The sequence below is a fragment of the Symphodus melops genome (genome assembly GCF_947650265.1).
Source record: "Symphodus melops genome assembly, chromosome: 22".
Classification (NCBI taxonomy): Eukaryota; Metazoa; Chordata; class Actinopteri; order Labriformes; family Labridae; genus Symphodus; species Symphodus melops.
Window position 1 is genome coordinate 1,605,527 of NC_136712.1, and position 20,032 is coordinate 1,625,558.

Consider the following 20,032-nt stretch of genomic DNA (forward strand, 5'->3'; position numbering starts at 1 on the left):
TTCCCCACCTCAGGAGTCGACTTCAAACTATTTTCTCAATCCCTCTCTCTCTTTTTTCTTCCCCTCTTCCCTCCTTTATGTGATTCATCCCCCCCCCCGTGCAAAGCCCAGGGCACAACTCTTGTCTGGCCTCATTAAAAGATCAAGACAATTCTCCGCAACAGTTCATAAATCTTCGGGGGGAAAAAAGAGCTCTCTTTACTCCAGCACACGAGTTCATCTCTTATGCTCTTTGGTTCCTTTTTTTTGTTTTTTTTAAAAGTGTGCAAGAGAGGAGGAAGATAACAGAGAGGGCACAACAACAACAACAACAACAAAAGAGTCCACTGCCACCGTCGATGGTGGTTTCAGGGAGGGAGGGAGGGGGGAGTTTAGCAGCCGATTTTTTTTTTTGACTCACCGGCCATCTGCTGGATCCCGCTGAAGGCTCCGAGGTTACCGGAGGAGGTTGCCTGCTGGAGCAACTGATGGCAGGAAACAGAGCGAGAGAGAGAGGAGGAAGAGGAGGAGGAGGAGGAGGAAGAGCGGGGGAGACAGAAGAAGAAGAAGAAGAGGGAGAAACATGGTGAGCAGCGTGGATTCAAAGAGCTTAAAACATGTCTATTCAACGTAAATGAGCGGGTTAGCATGGTGGGTTCTGTTTGCCTGAGCGCTCGATGAGTAAATGAGCTGCTAATATAGTTTGATCTCTCCTCTAAGCACACGCGCTGTTTGTATTCCAGCGCGATTCTTCCCGACAAGTTGAGCATGAAAGCTCCCAATCTCGCCGACTAATTAGATTCCAAAACAAAAGTCGAATACTGATGCTGTCAAAAAAACAAAACACAAACCCATCCTTCAAAGACGTGAATTAACGGCAAATAATCAACATCTTGTCTCTATTGTGGGTGTTACTTTCTTCTTCGTCTCTTTCTCCAGAGTGGAGCTTAATCTTTTCCAAAGTTTGTTAATAAATCAATAAGCAGGAAACAGCAGGGATGTAACACGACAGGTGCTAATTGCACTTTGTGATCAAACAGGCGGAGACTCTCGGACATCTGAATATCGGCAAAGAAAAAAAACGTTCTTAAAGAAGGGACAGCAGGAAGATGAGGTTTCTGAACTCTACTTAGAAAACAACAAAAATAAATACGTAAAAAAAAAACCACAACCCTGTAAATCCTCCAATCAAACGAATCAAGCGATGGCGCCCTCAGATGCTGTGCAGCCGAGCCTCTTCTGCAGGATTTCATAAATTGGGGGGGGATCAGTGGACTCCCACGGGCTCCTCACTGGCCCCTCAGATTTAATACTTCTTTCATCTAATCCCACATTAAAGAGCACAACATTTACCGCAAACCGCCTCGCTCTCAATTATCAGGAATAAAAAATAAAAAAGTTTTCCTGAGTTCAACTTTAAGACCGACGGGCGAGGAGGACTTAGCACTGATTGTTTGACTTTTTAAAGGATCAGTCCAGAGAGGCGTTCGATATGTTTTTTTTCTTTTCTCCGTAAAAATGTCGAACTTGCTGCATCGTTGATTCGAGGATTTAAAAAAAATAATAATTAGTTTTAAAAAATCAGGAAATCGGGCTGTTTTGGTGTCACGTGTTTTAAATATTGAAGATCTTTCGGCTCCTGGCGGCCTCAGACCTGGTTCAGAGACCTCATTTCCTGCCGCGCTCGTGTCCCAGAGGAGGAAGGAGCAGAGGAAGACAGTCAGTTTTAAAATGAGAGGGAGGAAAGGTGAGGAGGAGGAGGAAGGAGAGGGATTGTTTTCAAGTTGTGTGTTTTTGGTCGGGGCACTGACTGCAGCGGCGTTGGCCATGGGGCTGCAGTAAAGGGAGGAGGAGGAGGTGATGGTGGGCGACGCGGCGGCTCTCCTTACAGCCAGATACTGCGGGGTGAGGCCGCCCAGGCCCGTCAGACTCCCCCAGGTGGTGGCGCTGTTCAGCTGCTGCATCTGCTGCGCCAGCTGCTGCTGCAGACGCCGCTGCTCCTTGTCCTTCTGCGTGTCGGCGAACTTCACCACGATGGGAGACGAGCAGCCCTGTGGGGGAGGAGAGGAAGGAAGGAAAGAGGAGAGGAGGACATGAGAGGAGAGGAAGGAAAGAGGAGAGGAAGGAAAGAGGAGAGGAGGACATGAGAGGGAAGAGGAAGGAAGAGGAGAGGAAGGAAAGAGGAGAGGAGGACATGAGAGGAGAGGAAGGAAAGAGGAGAGGAAGGAAAGAGGAGAGGAAGGAAAGAGGAGAGGAGGACATGAGGGAAGAAGAGAGGAAGGAAGGAAAGAGGAGAGGAGGAAGAGAGGAGAGGAAGGAAAGAGGAGAGGAAAGAAGAAGGGAGGAGACAGTAAAGAGGAGAGGAAGGAAAGAGGAGAGGAGGACATGAGAGGAAGGAAGGGAGGAGGACATGAGAGGAGAGGAAGGAAGAGGAGAGGAAGGAAAGAGGAGAGGAAGGAAAGAGGAGAGGAAGGAAAGAGGAGAGGAGGACATGAGAGGGAAGAGGAAGGAAGGAAAGAGGAGAGGAGGACATGAGAGGAGAGAAAGGAAAGAGGAGAGGAAAGAAGAAGGGAGGAGACAGTAAAGAGGAGAGGAAGGAAGGAAAGAGGAAAGGAGGACATGAGAGGAGAGGAAGGAAGGAAAGAGGAGAGGAAGGAAGGAAAGAGGAGAGGAGGACATGAGAGGAGAGGAAGGAAAGAGGAGAGGAAGGAAAGAGGAGAGGAGGACATGAGGGAAGAAGAGAGGAAGGAAGGAAAGAGGAGAGGAGGAAGAGAGGAGAGGAAGGAAAGAGGAGAGGAAAGAAGAAGGGAGGAGACAGTAAAGAGGAAGGAAGGAAAGAGGAGAGGAGGACATGAGAGGAGAGGAAGGAAGAGGAGAGGAAAGAAGAAGGGAGGAGACAGTAAAGAGGAGAGGAAGGAAGGAAAGAGGAGAGGAGGACATGAGAGGAGAGGAAGGAAGAGGAGAGGAAAGAAGAAGGGAGGAGACAGTAAAGAGGAGAGGAAGTGGACAAGAAAGGAAACGAGAGGAGCAAAGATGCAAGACAACAAACAGGAGAATTCAGGACACGATGAAAAGAGGAGAAAAAGAAGGAGAGAAAAAAAAGTGAGAGAAGAAGAGAAATAATGAGGGATTCTGTTTGCACACTTCATAATGACTACAGCAGGTAGAAAACACCTTCCACATAAACATGATGAATGCACAAAAAGATTAGAATAAAGGCAAGTAAACTAAGGTTTTTATGAGGCGCACACACACACACACACAAACACACACACACACACACACACTCAAGCCCAACAACACAACACATGGTTCATTATTAACAAAGTTTACATCAGCAAAGAGAGAAAAGAAAAAAGTGATCTGCAATTAAAACTGCCTCATAAGATCTCACACACACAAACACACACTTCATCTCTCACACACACACACACACACACACACACACAGAGTCACACAGGAAGCTCGACTCTAAAGCCGGTGGGCTTTCTTCTTTCCCCCCACAAGGGCTCAGTTATCTCCGAGTCCAGAACGCTTTTACCAGAAACAGATTTCCCGACTTCTCCAACTATTTCATCAGCTCGTACGAAGAGGGACTTGATGTGTGTGTGTGTGTGTAAGGCTGTGTGTGTGTGTGTGTGTGTTGGACAAAAACAGAGATTGATCGGGATGACCAGAGACGGAGGTTCAGAGGGCAAAACGGAGGATTTAGAGGGTTTTTTTTGACGAACAGAAAAATGTTTGTAATTGTCAGATTTTCACATCCTCTTTGGAGCAATGTGTGTGTGATGAGTTAAAAGTCACACACACACACACACACACACACACACACACACACACACACACGCACGCACGCTCATGATAAAAGTTGCAATGACGGCTAAAACACTCCGAAGCTGAAAGGAGTCATAATCTATCAGCACGCAGGAATCAAAGCCTGACTGGGGGCGAATCCGTTCGAGACAACGATGATCCGCCACCCGAGAATAAAACAAGCTTTTGATTGAAACATTTTCAGTTTGAGGCTAGACGCTGCTCTCTGCAGGGGGGGGGGCCGAGCAGGGGGGGGAGAGAGAGCGAGCGAAGGGGGGGGGGGGGGGGGCTGAGACACGAGTCAGGTGTGAACAGTGAGCAGGTGGTCACTGCTCCAAGAAAAGGAAGATGGCGACTCAGTACACCTCTCACATTCAAAACTACGCTCACTCCAGGGCCGTGTCCAGAAAGGGAGCGGGGGGGGGGGGGGGGCAACCCCTGACATCTGATTGGCCACCCTTGGTGCCACCTCAAAATCCTAAACTGTGATTGGCTTTTGCAATATCAGAGTCTGCATAAGTTTCAATTCAGTATTCTGCCTTCTACCAGCACGTTTTTTTTTTTTTAATCAGACAAAGGCGGAGGAAACGAACGAGTCCGTGTCTTGCATGATGCCAAACCTGCAACCAATCATTGACGAGTAGGTTCAGAGGTCACGACGGCGTGCAGGGGTTTACATTTCTGCAATTTGTACATTTTGAAGCGAACTTTAAATCGCGGCTTTGGACACACGAGGCTGACATGTTTTTATTCTTCTTGTTCACCTCAGAGGAGACAGACAGGGTGAGTTACTTTCACTCCTTCATGTATGTTCACACACGTCAGAGTCAAACCATCTCCAGGAGCATAGAAGTGTTTGGACATGCTGCCCCGACTCGTATAAATGAACCTTTACTTCATCCCACTGCAGATAAGCGTTTTGAAACACAGGACGTCGGTTCGGATTGAACGAGGCTGCACGTAGAGAGAGAGCGAGTGGAACCGCCCGAGGCTGAGCGGACCTGACACCAGGACCCGACGCCACCGTGTGAAAGAACGACTTCAAGGCGGCTAATTAGGTCAGATTGAGGATGTCAAACAGCTCCATGTGCTGCAGAGGTGTGTGTGTGTGTGTGTGTGTGTGTGTGTGTGTGTGTGTGTGTGTGTGTGTGTGTGTGTGTCAGGGCTCGACTCTATCATCTGAATGAGCATGCCTCCCTGTCTGATGGAGGCCCGGCTGTATTTACTCCTCCGACATTTCTCTTATTCATTCTGACCACCGACGGATGAACGAGGGGAGGATTGCTTTCAGAGGCGAGAGAGTGTGTGTGTGTGTGTGTGTGTGTGTGTGTGTGTGTGTGTGTGTGGGGGGGGGGTCCAGTCTGGGCCCTCGATTCCCCCCCGAGACCAGAGCTCTCTCTCTCTCTCTCTGCTAAATATCTCATTACTCCGGCTGACACCCAGCCAGCGGGGTGAACACAGCCCAGGATGGGAGTCCTGCCCTGGGAGGAGGGGCCGGGGCGCAGAGGGCCTCCACGCCTGCTCGCTGATGCTCCAATCGCTGCACTTTAAAGCGTTTCCCGGCGCTCGCCAAAAAACTAGAACAGGCGAAGGACGACACGGCTGCTTTTAAAGGCACGGGGGGGGGGGGGGGGGGGGGGGGGGGTTTATAGTTTTTACTGCACAGTAGAATTCCTCCGCGCCGCCTCCTCGGACTCTCTCATGACGGTGAACCATGAAGCCTTTTAAAATCCGTTTGCGAATATTGGATGGGCCCGTTAATGTTTATAGGTGTTTGTTTGTGACGGGCGTTCGGGAGGAAGCCCCGCTGCTGGGTGCAATTACACTTCACTAAATCTGCCAAACATCTGATTTGTTCTGAATTGGACACTTTGGAGCGCAAACAGCCGGGGGGGGGGGGGGAGGACATGATGATTTTACCCCTCGATGGGTTACCAAAAATAAATAAATAAAGAGGCTTCTGAGAGCCTCGTACGTTATTAACACACTGTAGTTAGTTTGTTTTCACACATGAAGTTGTGAGTGTTTTTTCTCTTCTGAAATCGTCTCTGGTTTCATATTTGGTGAAAATAACTCGCCATTAACTCCACGCTGGAGACGCAGCATCGATTTATTTTTGATTTGATATCAGGAGGGAGAGAGAGAGAGAGAGAGAGAGAGAGAGAGAGAGGTTGAGCTGCGGCTGCTCCACTCTCACAACTAAAGAAAAAAAAAAATGCGCTTGGAGTCTCACGGGAGACGCTCTCACCCGGAGACGCATCTTCAGGGAAAAACACTTTTCTCTCTCTCTCTCACTTTTGTCTCTTCGTTACAATCTCTGACAAATCTCCCCGACACTTGGATACACATCTTTACAGCTTGTATCCGAACGTTTGGATCACTCAGGGTGAAGAGGATATGGATGTCGGTGATTTCCACTCGACGAGCAAAAAACCTTTAACCCCCTCAAAAAACTCAGCAACAGAAAACGTTGTGCGTCGTGGAGCTGATCCGGCTCTCAGTCTGGCTTTTCCAACCTCTGGGTCGCGACCCCACCTGGGGTCACGACCCCACCTGGGGTCGCATGGAATTCAAATGTGGTCCCCTGAATTTGTATTTATCGAAAAATTAATTTATTGCACATTAAAATATAGTGACGGCAAAGAAACTTCCAGAGTCTCCGTCTCTTCTGCAGAAACGTCAGAAACACTTCCAGCGTTTTCTCCTAACATGACGCCACCGAAGAGACTCCAGCGCCCCCTGCAGGAACAGACGGGTGGGCGAAGTAGCTTTAAATGCTGAGTCAGCAATAATGCAGCAGGACGAGTCGATGAGCGACTCCGCCTCCTGCTGGTGAAAACGTGACATGCATTATAATTATATATAATTATATATGTCATGGTTATAACCCGTCCAATCAACACCTGCATTTGAGGTGCTGACATCATGTCACACCTGTGATGGACAGGTGTGTGTGTGTGTGTGTGTGTGTGTGTGTGTGTGTGTGTGTGTGTGACACACAGTCATAATGATGGTGTCCAAATTGAAAATGATGGAGTTACAGAGTGTGGCTGACTGAACCTCCCGCCTGCTCTGACCTCGTCTCCCTGCACACACACACACACACACACACACACACGCACACGCACACACACGCACACACACACACGCACACACACACACACACGATGAGAGAAGTCAAACTTTCTCGGCGACAGAAGTTTGTGATTGACTTGAGTTCGCTCGTCTGATAAACGCGCCCCTCGGCTCCCTGAAGCCGACTCTGGGAGACGAGCGTGAAGACAGAGTTTCACATCGTGTCCCCTCCGACGCACGCACGCACACGCAAAGTGAACTCATAAACGCCGCTCGGTTTACCTTCAGAATCAATCTCTCGTGGCTTTTCACCGCCGTTTACGTGCACTCAAAAATAACATGGTTTTTTGGGAGCGAGCTCCAGACTCAGGAGTCCCGCCTCCCCCTGCAGGTCTAACCATCGGTCCTGAGAGCGAAGACGGGCGTCCCCCCTTCAGATGGCTACATGACCTCTCGTAACCTTTCCGTCTTTTCTCTTCGCTCCACTTCAGAGACGTGTTTGTTCACTATTTACACAAACTGCTCTGTTGTCTCTCATGCTCTACTTCGTCGACGTGCGCTCAAGCGCGTGTGCATTTACATTAAGGGCGGGGGAGGTGGGGGGGGGGGGTCATGTGCACGTGCAGCGGGGGCGGCACGATGTGCGAGCGACGCCTCTGATGTGTCACGAGGTACGAATATGGAAACGGCGAAAATCAGTGTTAATGGAACGCTGCACAGGAGGAAGCAGAGCGTCTAAATGAGCGTTTATAAAAGCAGTGAACAATGTAACGCACAAATCAACACGATGACGACACTCTCTCTCTCTCTCTCTCGCTCGCTCGCTCGCTCTCTGTGCTTGTGTGTCTTTAGAGGGTCGGCAGTGAATTACCTGTCGCGCTCATATCCACTTTCATTACGGCCTGACATTCAGCCGCTGTGTGTGTGTGTGTGTGTGTGTGTGTGTGTGTGTGTGTGTGTGTGTGTGCACCTGAATGCCACGGAGTAATGAGAATGGATATGACAGTGACAGGACCATCAACCACCGGACGGACGGAGCGAGCTGCTGCCTCCTGGTTTTTTTTTTTTTTTGTTGTTGGTTTTTTTCTTTCTAAGTGACATGCTGATGAAAAGACACACCGAATAACACACATAAAAAAAAAACACACACAATCTTGCTCGATCTAAGACATCGGGGTGCAATAGAGCCAAGACAATAACCAAACTCTATTTACCAGACCTCATTCCCTCATACGGACCCAAAGTAATTACTTTTAAATTGCAAAACTGAGGAACATTAACAAACGGTTGCGGCAATTTAGCTGCGCCTGGGGCTAGACAGCTTGTTTTCAAATGGAAATGATGGTATTTTGCTATTGTCCACCGCAATATCTCTGTGTTATGGTTTAAGGCTTTTTTTTAAAATTCCGTGCGCCTGATAAAAGCAGAGAGACCCTGGCAGCGTTTACCAGGGGCCCATTGTGGCGGACGAGTGCTCAGAGCGAGGATAATTCTAGCTTGATGCTAACGCTGTCGGAGGAGAGTGGCACTCCCCTCTGCTTCTGCATCTGCCGCTCGGACGCATAAATCAACACGAGACACTTCACTGATACTCGCGGCGGCGGCGGCGTGACAACAAAAACAGAGTATCCCGGCACGCACTCGCACATGCAAACGCACGCGGCGGAGGGAGGAGCACGTGTTCTCCTCATGTCGGGGTCACAGCACATCAATAGCAGCCGTGATTATCATGATCAGCTCTAATGAGGGGGCCACGGGGTGACACCACTCGTTTTTTCCTTCAACACAGCCTGTTATTACACTTTTTGTCTCCCTGACTCTCCTCTATCACACACACACACACACACACACACACACACACACACACGCTTGTCTTACACCGTGTAATTCTCTCCCAATCACAGCCCTGTCATCCTGCCCCGTCTCCGGTCTGACAATGTTGACAACCGCTCTCTGAGAAAAAAAAAAAAACGCACAAAGGAGCTGCAGCCGGGTCGCCCATTATGGCACAGCCGGGGTCGCTGTGCAGCTGATGAGGTCTGAAACAACACCTGCCCGCCGTGGCCGCCGTGTCAAAGGTGCAGCGTGTTTTTTGTCATACTTTTGAGACTTTGCCAAAAAGTTAGAAAATGCGTGACAGAAAAAAAAAAGATTGAGTTCATAACAAGGCAGGAGAGAGGCCGATTTTCGCCTGCTCCACTTTTCAGAAAATGTGAGCTGAAACAGGCTGTTTGGAGATTTTTCCCTTCATGACATCACAAAGGGCAGTAGCCCCTCCCCCCAGGTGGGTGACCCTCCCACAGCTAGGTGTTTGTTCTGCCCTCTGAGTCTGCCTTCTCACCGTAAACAATAGGACATGGAGCCAGAAAGCAGCGAGTACACCCGAGCCCTTCCAGAGAGGGGGCGTGGCCAGACACAGCTCATTTACATATTTAAAGCTACAGACACAGAAACAGCCTGTTCTGAGCAGGGCTGACATAGAGGGGTTTATAGACATGATCAAACACAGGATCAGGTTAAAGACACAAAATATTAAAATCTCTGTAAAGGAACTAAATCTGATGAGACTCACATACTTGTTAGTCAGCCTGAGAATTTTGTATATTTTAAGGCTTTAAACACTTTGAGAGAAAAAAAATAAATCAAAATTTTTTTTAAGCTGCTTTTAGAAAAAAACGACTTTTGAAGATTATCCAATAAATATGTTGATTTATTTCCTTATTTCCTGAACAGATTATTGAACCGCTGTCCAATTTAACTCGGAGAACTGCACAAGCATGGACCGGGATGAGTTTTATTTTCGGCCCTGTTGTTGTCATTATTCCTCCCTTCAGACGTTCTCATTGAGACTAATCTGACACCGGATGAATCTTCGTATTCAATCGGCTCTCTGCAGTGTTTTTATTAAACATGTGTTGGTATATAAAACCGCTCTTAACAGTGAAAAGCAAATCATTAAATCTGTCTCTATTAGTGCCGCAGGAGACTTCCCATTAACTCAACATCATTCAATTTCAAAGCAAACCATGCAGAAAGTGTGATGAAAATGTTATCTAGCCAAGCCGGAGAAGTACAGTCATAGTATTGACTTTTACAGAGGGGTGACTCAGGGGCTTTTTTTTTTTTTTTGGAGTCGACATATTCAATTGGCAGTGCATTAAAGGAGTGAAGTGAATATTTTAGAGAGAGAGAGAGAGAGTAGAAAGAAAGGGCGAGCGTACAGTACCTCCATAGTCTGAGACTGGTGCATGGCTTTGATTGCATTCTGTGCCATAGCTCTGGTGGAAAACGTGACAAACGCACATCCTGCAGGGAGGGAGGGAGGGAGGGAGGGATGGAGGGAGAGTGGAAAGGGAGGGGAGGGAAGAAGGGCAGGAGGAAGAGGAGGAGGAGGAGGGAAGACAAGAAAGAACAAAAACAAGACAAAAGGGTTGGACACGTCGTTGTTATAAAAAAAAAAAAACCCAAACAGAGATTGATACAGAGAACAGCTCACAGGCAGACAACAGTGTTCTCAGTCGCTGTGGAAACAACACAGCGTCATGACAACCACAACCTGAACCCCATGTCCCCAACACCTGCGCCATCCATAGACAACCACAGAGACAAATCGGGGCTTCTGATTGGCCGTTGAAGCCTTCCCCACCTTGTGCTCCTCCCTCCTCTCCTCCGGTCTTTTCTCGCCTCTTGCACGCTGACCGAATTAGTCGTACACCTTTGATTCTTCCTCTCAACAGTCCAACAGGGAAAATTGATCCAGATTTGCATGAAATCCATTTGAGTTTAATTTATTGGCTGTCTGATTGGGCGCCCTCTCTCTCTCTCTCTCTCTCGCTCGTTGTCAAACACGAGAGAGAGAAACGACGCCATCGGGGCCCGCTGAGATGGGACACAAAAAAATCTGCAGGGGCTTAAAAAGAAAAAACAAAACTCATATTCATTTGAGTCCACGGGGAAACATGGAGGTGTGGTCGACCTCCTCTGTGACTGACGCTGTGATTTGAGCCAATCAGGATCAGCCAGGGGCGTTTTTTTTTGGGGGGGGGGGAGTTTGTAATTGGTTTGGGGCGATTCAAGGTTGTGTTTGTCTGGATGGTTAGGGAGTGATTAGAGGAGATAATGTGAGAAGTGCTTCAACAACCCCCTGGACTAATAATATGCTAACACGCTCACCAAGCCATGTTAGCGCAGCCAGGCCTGAACTGATTACACACACACACACACACACACACACACACACACACACACACACACACACACACGTTCAGGTGGGGCTGGCTGACTCGTGGCTTGGCGACAGAGGAAGTAGCCTGGGTCATCAAATAGACTCCGCCTGGCTGTGTGGATGTGATGAGGAAAGGGAAGGGGGGGGGGGGGAAGGGGGGGGTTGAAGAATAGATGCAATCATTGTCCTCTCCCACCTCGATCAAACGCCGCCTGTTGTCGTGATAGAACGAGGCCGAGAGCGACGGGTCGTCACTTTTTCACTCGCTTACGTCCGCGACACAGATTTGAGACACGAGGCTTCTCCCCGACGACCGAGCGGTTACTTCTGTCATCAGAGGCCGAGCTCTCATTTAGAAGCGGAAAAAAAAAAAAACAACAACCCCATTTTGACTGACAGTTTAAAACAATGGCCTCTCCAGGCTGCAGGTGTGATTATTTAGGGGCGATTTGAGACTCGAGCAGCATCGGCGACAAGAAGTGAAAATTCACTTTCTGACCAAAGTCAAGGTGGACGAAGCCTGACTTTGCTCGAGGGAAGATGTTTGAGTGTCTGGTAGGTTCATCACTTCCTGTACCGAGCTGTCTAAGTTTATCTCTTCCTTATATATAAAAAATAAAAAAAATGCAGGCAGAAGCATCTGAGCGTTTGAATAAGGCTTTGTAGCTTCTCTTTATATTTGCAGTCTATAAACTCTATTCAATCTCAACATCAGTTCTTTGATCAGCGTGGAGCCGCTTCAGGGCCGACATGAAACACATTCAAACTTTATGCCTTCATGTCTTTGTGAACTGGAAGTTTACCGGAGCTGAACTCTCATGACTTCACATTAAAAAGGGAAAGAAGATGATAAAAAAAGAAAGTCAGGGTTATGAGAGTGTTGCAGCAGTGACCCACTAAACACTGCGATGTGTCCTTTATGGCGCCGTGCTGCTGCTACTGTAGATAGGACATTCAAAAAGAGGTCGGTTTTTTTTTCCACACATATTCAGGGGGACTATCTATTTCAGAAAAGGGCCACAATCTGTCTTTCCACTGATGGGTTTCTCAGAGGTTGTCCCATCCTCTGCAGAGACCACTGCCCCAGAACTGGACCAGTTCTGGAGGGGGGGGGGGGAAGGGGGTTAGCCCTCCAGACTGGTCCTGATAATAAGTCCTGACTCTACATGTAACGTCATTGGTTGTCATCTGATGGAAACTCCTGGGTTTCGTCTCCAGCAGGCAGACTTTTTCCTTCCCCCCCTACTTAAGGTTTCTATCTTTAGCCGGTTTCTGCAGCGTGATCCACTTCAGGTTTCTAAAAACAGAATCCGTCTACGTTGATTCATTAAAGTCGGAGCAGTTAATGAAGAACAAAAAAAAAAAAAAACACTTGAGAAGTCGTGCCTTTCTGGCTGCTCGGTGCGTGTCTCACATCGCGTGGCTGAGAGATGGCTTGAGCACTAAAAATACCTCCCGGGCCACATTCTGTCGTCAGCGGAGAACTGAACAGTCCTTTAATGAAAGTAGGGTAGCTCCCAAGGCCCAGCCATCCACTGGTGGTGTGATCCATATTTTATTAATAGCGGCGTGGTGGAGCTCTCTTCTGATTGATACCGCGGTTTAATAAGAGCTCAGCAGAGCAGCTAGGTGGGACTGAGGGCCTCTGGGACTCACAGGGAAGTAGAAATCCTTTAAGACCCGTCTATATTTCCACCTGCTTAGGGCTGTCCATCTACTGGACCACCAGCACTCTCTCTTTGACTTTCGCCAGCCGCTAAGTGGCTTATATCAGTTCAAGGGAAACGAGGGTTTTTTTTTTTTTTTGGACGTCGCATCTGAAATATTCATGAGGACAAAATAGGGGGGCGCTGCAAAGAGATGGGGGGGGGGGGGGGGGGGGGGGACTGGGAGGGGAGAGAAGGAGGCCACAATGAGGGCTGTCTGGCAAAAAAAAAAAAAGGAGGACAAATTTTGTGCAGGAGAGGATTCTGGGACGGTCGGGATGAATGGATGGAGAGGAGCGGATGAGGCAGGGAGGGCGGTGCTGTTTTTGAAGACGCTGAGGAAGATGGGAGTTTGAGTTGTTTAGTTACAGGCGAAGACTGGGTCTACATAGAGACAACCTTGGGGATAAAGAGAGAGAAGACACATTGAGAGAATAAGACTGAAGTCAACAGTAAAAACATCCATAACGTCCGACAAACCACGGGGGGGAGGGAGGGAGGGGGGGGGACATATAGAGTACGGATCCACATTGAACCTGCGTGACGATGACGATGACGATGACAGCTCGTGTGACAGGAGGAAGAGGAATAGGAGGACAGAGAGTTTCAAAAAGCCCCTCCATCTCCTCAGCACATAGAAACCACAAAGGGGAGTAAGGAAGGGGGGGAGGGGGGAGAGTACTGGGGAGGGGGGGGTAGAAGAAGTGAAGGGCTTGAGGGGAGGTATGGTTGATGATGGGTCCCTATAGGAAAGTAAAAGAGCCACAGAAAGAGGAAACATAAGTGAGAGTGGACTGACAGATGAGGCGGCTGGTTTTCGTTGGCGAGTCGATTTTTTTTTTTTGACATTCGGCTCCATAAAACGGTAGTTTATTTTTAACCCTGGAGCAAAGGGTTAAAAATGGAGGAAGACATCGACACTAACAACGCCTTTGTTGTTGCAGCACGTTCATGCAAGACCTCCAAACCTTATCGTGCTGGTGAATGGATCCAACCTTTGACTCCCTTAAGACTTGACTTTTGACCTTTTTTTTGCGTCTGATATAAAAGTCACCTCAGAATTCTTCAGAACTTTAAAAGGCAGGAATGACAGGCGTTAAACTTCTCCTTTGTTTTACACTTCATAGTGACGAGAGGTCACCGGCTGCAGAGACTTCAGATTTCAGGTTCTGTTTTGTAAAATACTGGAGCCAACCCGGTGCCTACTGCAGATTCAACAGTTTTTTCAAAATGGCTGCAGGCCTCGCCGTGGAAGTTTCAAAGAGCTCAGGACCGGCTTACAGTGAGACTAAAGTGGAGTGGCAGGGACGGCGAAGGATATGACTGAAGGTTCAGAGGTCAAAAGAGGAGGAGGAGGAGGGGGGGGGGGTTGGGTGGGTGATCGGGGGCTGAGGCTGAGAGAGCGAGCGGGGGGGGGGGAGAAAAGAGAGAGAGAGAGAGAGAGAGAGAGAGAGAGAGAGAGAGAGGGGATATATAGAGCGCAAGCATGTATTCACACTGTGACCACAACAGCCTCAAGATGTCGCTCCAGTTCATTTGTATTCACTTCTCATCGTGGCTCTTTCAGAACCTTGACAGAAATCTGAACCGGTTTCAAAGAAGCAGCTGGTTGAAAACAGAATCTGACACTTCGTCTTTACGAGACACAAAAAACACTTTGTCCAACCGATGCACATAAATATAAATATAATGTAGAATAATGCACTTGGATTTGTGTTTCCAATAGAGAGTAGATTTAACACACAGTCTGCTCAGGTGTACGTCGGATTTTCATTCAGAAAATTGGAGGTCATTGACAAAATAAATCTTAATTTGTCTTCTAACTTTTGCCACCGTAACATGATGGGGTCGTGCTGACAGTAAGAAACTGTTGTATTTATGGGGGACTGGGTTGTTTTCTCATCTGGAGCGTGTTGCAGCCAGCTGATGCAGATTCTGGGACAGTGCCCTGACTCAAGTCCCAGATCCAAGCCAAGTGACCATGACTGATGAAAGATCACTTCTCTTCAGAGAGAAACAAGCGAACACGTGAAACGTACAAATTGGCTGTCGAGTGGAAGTAGGTCATGAGCACCTTGGTGCTGATTACCTTCCTGCTCCTCGCTCGACCTGATCGGAGCCCTCGTTGGGTCACTGTCCACGATTCTGGGTCAAGTCTTTGCAAACACTCAGCGCTCGAGCGACCTTTCTTCATTAAATTAGTGTTTCTTTACAACGCTAAATAAACTGTTTCAAGAAAACAGGGCAGAGACTTTTTGAGTTGAATCCACAAATTGTTGACATCTCAAGGTTTTTTTACGTTTCCTGCTGCAGGAAGACGCTAATCATCACAAGCGAACGCAAATTATTGGTTTTTATTACATCAAAAGCTGAAAATATAAATGTGAGCCCATTTAAAATCCCTGCGAGCAGATTTACCAGAGAGTGCTTGGACCAACACTTTTATATAATCGCTGTTTGATGATGGTAATAAACTGTTTTATCTGATTCATTGATGCTAAAAACAACAAGTCCACTCTATCAGTTTTAAGGCAATAAAAACATGTAATGGTCAGAATCTTTTTTTTTCAACCAGTCAACTTTTGCAACACAGAAACAAAGTTAAGACTTCCTGTGGAAAATCGAGTTTGAGCCATGAGACAAGAGGACACGCTGAACAGCAGCGACTCCCGGAGGCTGTCCTGGTAAAACAACAAACAGAATCACAGAAGGAGCTTTAAGAAGTGGATGGAAGTGAGTTTGAGCAGCACCCACCTCTGCTGAGCCCGTCAGGCCCCCTGAGGATCCGGCACTCCTCGATCTGTCCGAACGCAGAGAACATGACCCGGATGTCGTTCTCGTTGCACTTCTTTGACACCATGCCGATGAACAACTTCCTGTCCTCCACCGCTGCACAGCAAAGGACAAAGGCAGGAAACACACTCGCTCTTAAAAGATGAACTTTTACAAGGATTTTTTGCATTTCTTCATCCTCGCGTAAAACTCTACGCAGACGACACTGTGCTTTATTTATTATTTCACCAACTGACTGTGGAGTTTAAAAACCACTTTATCAAAGCTTAAAGCAAATAAACAGACGGATGAGGTCAACGTCTCTTCAATGAAAGAAAGAGCAGACAGAAATGCTTATATCTGATAGGAAAGAGGACAGAAATAAAGATATTACGAGGTTTGTTTCCGAAGCAATTAAGATAAGAGCCAAATGAAGATTCGACTCCAGTCTGAGTTTCAGCAGCCGTATCAAGGCCGTGAAAAATCTGTAATTAATCGTCTCAAAAAATATCAGAACGGTCAGAAAATTACACGACGAATACAAAGATTTAGACACAGCTTCCTGTTTTTAGTTTCAGCAGTGAGCGACCTCATGTTTGGTCTTCCTTAGAGAAAGAAATGAAAAGTTGACTTAAACGTGCAGTACGCAACATCCACCACCAGGGGGCTCTAAATAAAAAGCAGTGACGAAAGATGAAGAAGTGGAGGCTGGCGGATAATCACGAGAGTAAACACCGAACATATGTAGTATAATTCATAGATGTGTTGTTTTATCACAGCGGCACGTACAGCAACATCCGATGTTGCCACGGCAACGGTAAACTGTCGCGTCCGTCATGGCAGCTGCCAGGCCAAGACACGTCTGGACTTCGCTTTGTTAACACTTGAATAAAAGTCTTCATATTGTCCCTTTAAAGTGACCGTAAAGTTGATTTATTTTTTGTTTGATATGTAAGACATCGCTAGAGACTAAAATTCCCACTGCACTGCAATTTTTTTTTTTTTTTTGTTAAAAATCACATTTAATTGAAACCAATCAAAGAGAATAAAAGACGAGAAAAAAAGTTAAAATTCAGAAATGTTGACAAAATGGAACGAGACGAGACGAAACAAAAACGGCGGACAAAAGAAAGCGTGTCAGAGAAAGACGGAGACGACAGAGGGAGCGAGATGAAGACAGACAGAGTTCATGGATTTCATCACGCCATCTGCGAGGCTCTGATCAATGTCTCATTATCACTTCAACGCCGACTGCTCGCTGAGACTCTCCAGCTCGTCCCTCTCTCACCCTCATCCTCCCTTCACCTCCTCTCCTCCCTCATGGATTCCCCCTTCTTCCCTTCGCCGCTGACACAATCCCCCCTATTCGGGTGCAATCTTGAGGAATGTGTCCGTGGGCATCGGTGAGAAACTCGCCCCCCTGCCCCCTCCCTCCCTCTCCTCCCAGAACCACCACCACCACTTTCGGAGACAATAAGTGTGCCTGTGTGTGTGTTTACGTGTTCCCACTACATTCAATGTAATGCTAATCCAATTCATTTTTAATGAGGAAACTGTCAGCTCTTACCGCGAGGCGAAAGAGATAAGCGGTCTGTTGCACTCTGGGAAATCAATAGCGCACTTGTTTATTTTGCTGTTTGAATTGTTTGTGTGTTTAAAAAAAACAAACCGTCGGGATACGCTGCCAAGATAAGTGTTGTTTCAAAAAGCTTTAACTCCTTTGTACACAGCGTGAACGTGTGTGTGTGTGTGTGTGTGTGTGTGTGTGTGAGAGAGCATCACTCCAGAGGAAGATTACCACAAGTCTAACAGCAATGTAATTAATTTACTCAGTGTCGATAGAAAAGAAAGAGGGGAGATATCGTTACAATTGACTGTTTCTGTTTTTTCGGACGAGGCGGTGTAAGCTTGATAAGACTTAGAAAGCTGCAGCGTTGCATTCTGGGATAAATTGGGCTTCATGCTGCGTTTTTCAGCACACGAAAAAAAAAAGAGGAAGTAAAATAAGTTCAGTACAGAGAAATAATATCTTCACTTCCTGTCTCTCTCTCCTCTCCGTCCGCCTCCGACTGAAGGGAAATAAACCTCCGCGCAGCCATTCGTCACCGTAACAGCGGCTTTATTAAAGGTCATTACCATTAAGTGGATGGATACGTAACGTGCGGTCCGCTCCATATTTCACCGTCCTGCCTGCGAGTTAGAGGCCGCTTTATTAAGTTCCCGCCGTCGTTCCTCTGACGGTTATGTCTTCTGAAGTCGTAGTTCGTCATATTTCATCGGAGCGGATGATCGCTTTTATAAGGATTATTTTATTGTATTCTCCAGCAGTGGGCAGCGATTCAGCAGCTGGATGATAACGCTGCTCCATCATCACCAGGGTGATTTAAAGTGACAGCAGCCTCCTCCTTCTTTCTTTTTTTTTTTTTTTTTTACTGTAAAATCATCAGAGAAGCAGCTTTCATGAAATTCACTTTTAACAGCAACTGGATTTTAATGGTCACTTCATCCAATCACGGCTGTGATATTTTTGCTCAATTACGCCGCTTCGAGGGTCAGTTCACTCAAATTGCAAAAAAAAAAAAAACACATTTTCCCCACTTAGCCATGCAAATAACTTTTTCTTGTTTGATTTGCTCAGATTGCTCACATTTATTTTTATTCCACCCAAATTTTATTTTATTTTTAAAAAAAAAACAGTCTGCAGGGAAGAGACCTGTTGCTCGTGTGTTTTCATCATGAAGATTTTTTTTTTTACACTTTTTGAGCGACTCCAGAATCACCAACAAGAAGAGTTCATCTTGAAAGTGGAGGGCGACGCATCAGCGGGTGTTTAAAAAATCTGCAGCGTGACGACGTCTAAACTTTGAGCGTCGTCGGCGCGTTTGCCTCCGGCGCTCCCCGTTCTGCCGACTCAACATGTTGAATTAGCGACGACTCTTTCTGATTGGCTTAATTTACCTGCAGCTCTCGACGCACGTTGGATAAATCCCCGTGAGCCTGCCTGCTTTCACACATTGTGCATTGCTAGGAGAAGACAACGCCGGCGCCATTTTCACTTTTTTTTTATTATTATTTTTTTTTATCGGAGATGATTCTCGACTAGTCGGCGACCTGTGATACGAGTGGTGACCGACAGCGGCGTTACATCACGGGGCTTCCACCGCCTCACGCGTGCACGCGCTGGTTGCTCTCGTGCAATTTAAAAGGCGACGCCACAGGCGAGTTCTTCACCGCCTGCCTCAGACATTCAGACCGTGGGTTTGTACGACGTGTGCAGGTTTGAGAAACAGTGGAACGGCCCTTTAACGGAGCAGCTCCCCGCGGTTTCTCCTGCATGATTAAAAGGTCGCGCACACTTCAAAGTAATCAAATTCGCTCCTGAACTCGCGGCCTGATTTTGACTTGACGGAGCACGAGATGCTTTTAAAACTAACACGACGTCGTATTTATGAGACGTCTTCAAAGATTTAAGTCCTCAGTAGGAAGCACGGGGCTCGAGGCGGACAGTCCTGAAGTATTTATAGTCACACTCACACATTGTTGATGTCCTCTTTTCCTGAGATTTGTTGCAGATCTGAGAAATACAGAGCCTGACACGATGCGTCGTCTTTAGGACGAGGACGGGATGCAGGAAGAGGCTCGCTATAGGAAATCAATTTGGTGCTGGATCTGTAGTTTGAGGACAGAGTGTGTGACAGCGCTGGTGTGCGTGTGTGTGTGTGTGTGTGATGCATGAAAGCGAGTGTGTGTAGGAGCGGGGGAGAGTGTGCATACTGTGTGTGTTTGTTTGAGCGAAGCGCCGCCGGGGGAGACAGACGAGTTCACCGGGAGGCCAAAACGATTCAACTCTCACTGACCTCCTTCTCGTGTACCTTAATAATTCATCACACGTACGTATAAAAATACACTTCTATATATTAGCGCTTCCCTCCCATCTCTCTCTCTCTCTCTCTCTCTCCCTCTCTCTCTCTCTGTGTTCTCCTCGGTGTCTCTCGCTCAATCTTTCCCCCCAGACACTTGTACCGTCTGCCAGTCAGGCAGCGAGCAAACACAAAGTGAGAGAGCTATTACCAAGCAAATTCAAACAGGCTATTGATGCAAGTGTGTGTGATACTGATGCATCTGTGTGTGTGTGTGTGTGTGTGTGTGTGTGTGTGTGTGTGGGCCCACTCACCGTTAGATTTCTCACTGTCTGCAGGTTTCATCTGAATTGGGTGGTGCATCTGTGGGAGACAAGAGAGGAAGGACCGAATGAATAAACACAGGCTTAAACAAAACCAGACGCGGCGCACTGCGGGCGCCACTCACACGGATTTCCTCTCAGAAGACGTTTTTTTTTTTTTTTTTTTTAAAGAGCGAGAGAGAGAGAGAGAGAGAGAGAGAGAGAGAGACAGAGGGAGAGAGGGAGAGAGAGAGAGAGAGAGAGACAGAGAGAGAGAGGGAGAGATGGTTTGTCACTTTT

The 20,032-nt window shown here is 47.3% G+C and overlaps 1 protein-coding gene across 14 annotated transcripts in view; it reads right to left on the reverse strand.

Annotated features, from left to right (window-relative positions):
* celf2 (cugbp, Elav-like family member 2) overlaps positions 1–20,032 on the reverse strand; it is a 178,421-nt gene that overhangs the window by 23,230 nt on the left and 135,159 nt on the right. For 8 of the 14 annotated variants that reach the window (XM_079335696.1, XM_079335704.1, XM_079335705.1 and 5 more), the window contains 5 exons: positions 19,745–19,793; positions 15,553–15,687; positions 10,094–10,173; positions 1,791–2,030; positions 401–464 (listed from right to left, as the gene is read on the reverse strand). In XM_079335696.1, the coding sequence (XP_079191822.1) occupies positions 401–464; positions 1,791–2,030; positions 10,094–10,173; positions 15,553–15,687; positions 19,745–19,793 (568 nt within the window). The remainder of the gene's footprint in view (positions 1–400; positions 465–1,790; positions 2,031–10,093; positions 10,174–15,552; positions 15,688–19,744; positions 19,794–20,032) is intronic. The other 6 variants (XM_079335706.1, XM_079335708.1, XM_079335701.1 and 3 more) reach the window with 1 other exon arrangement.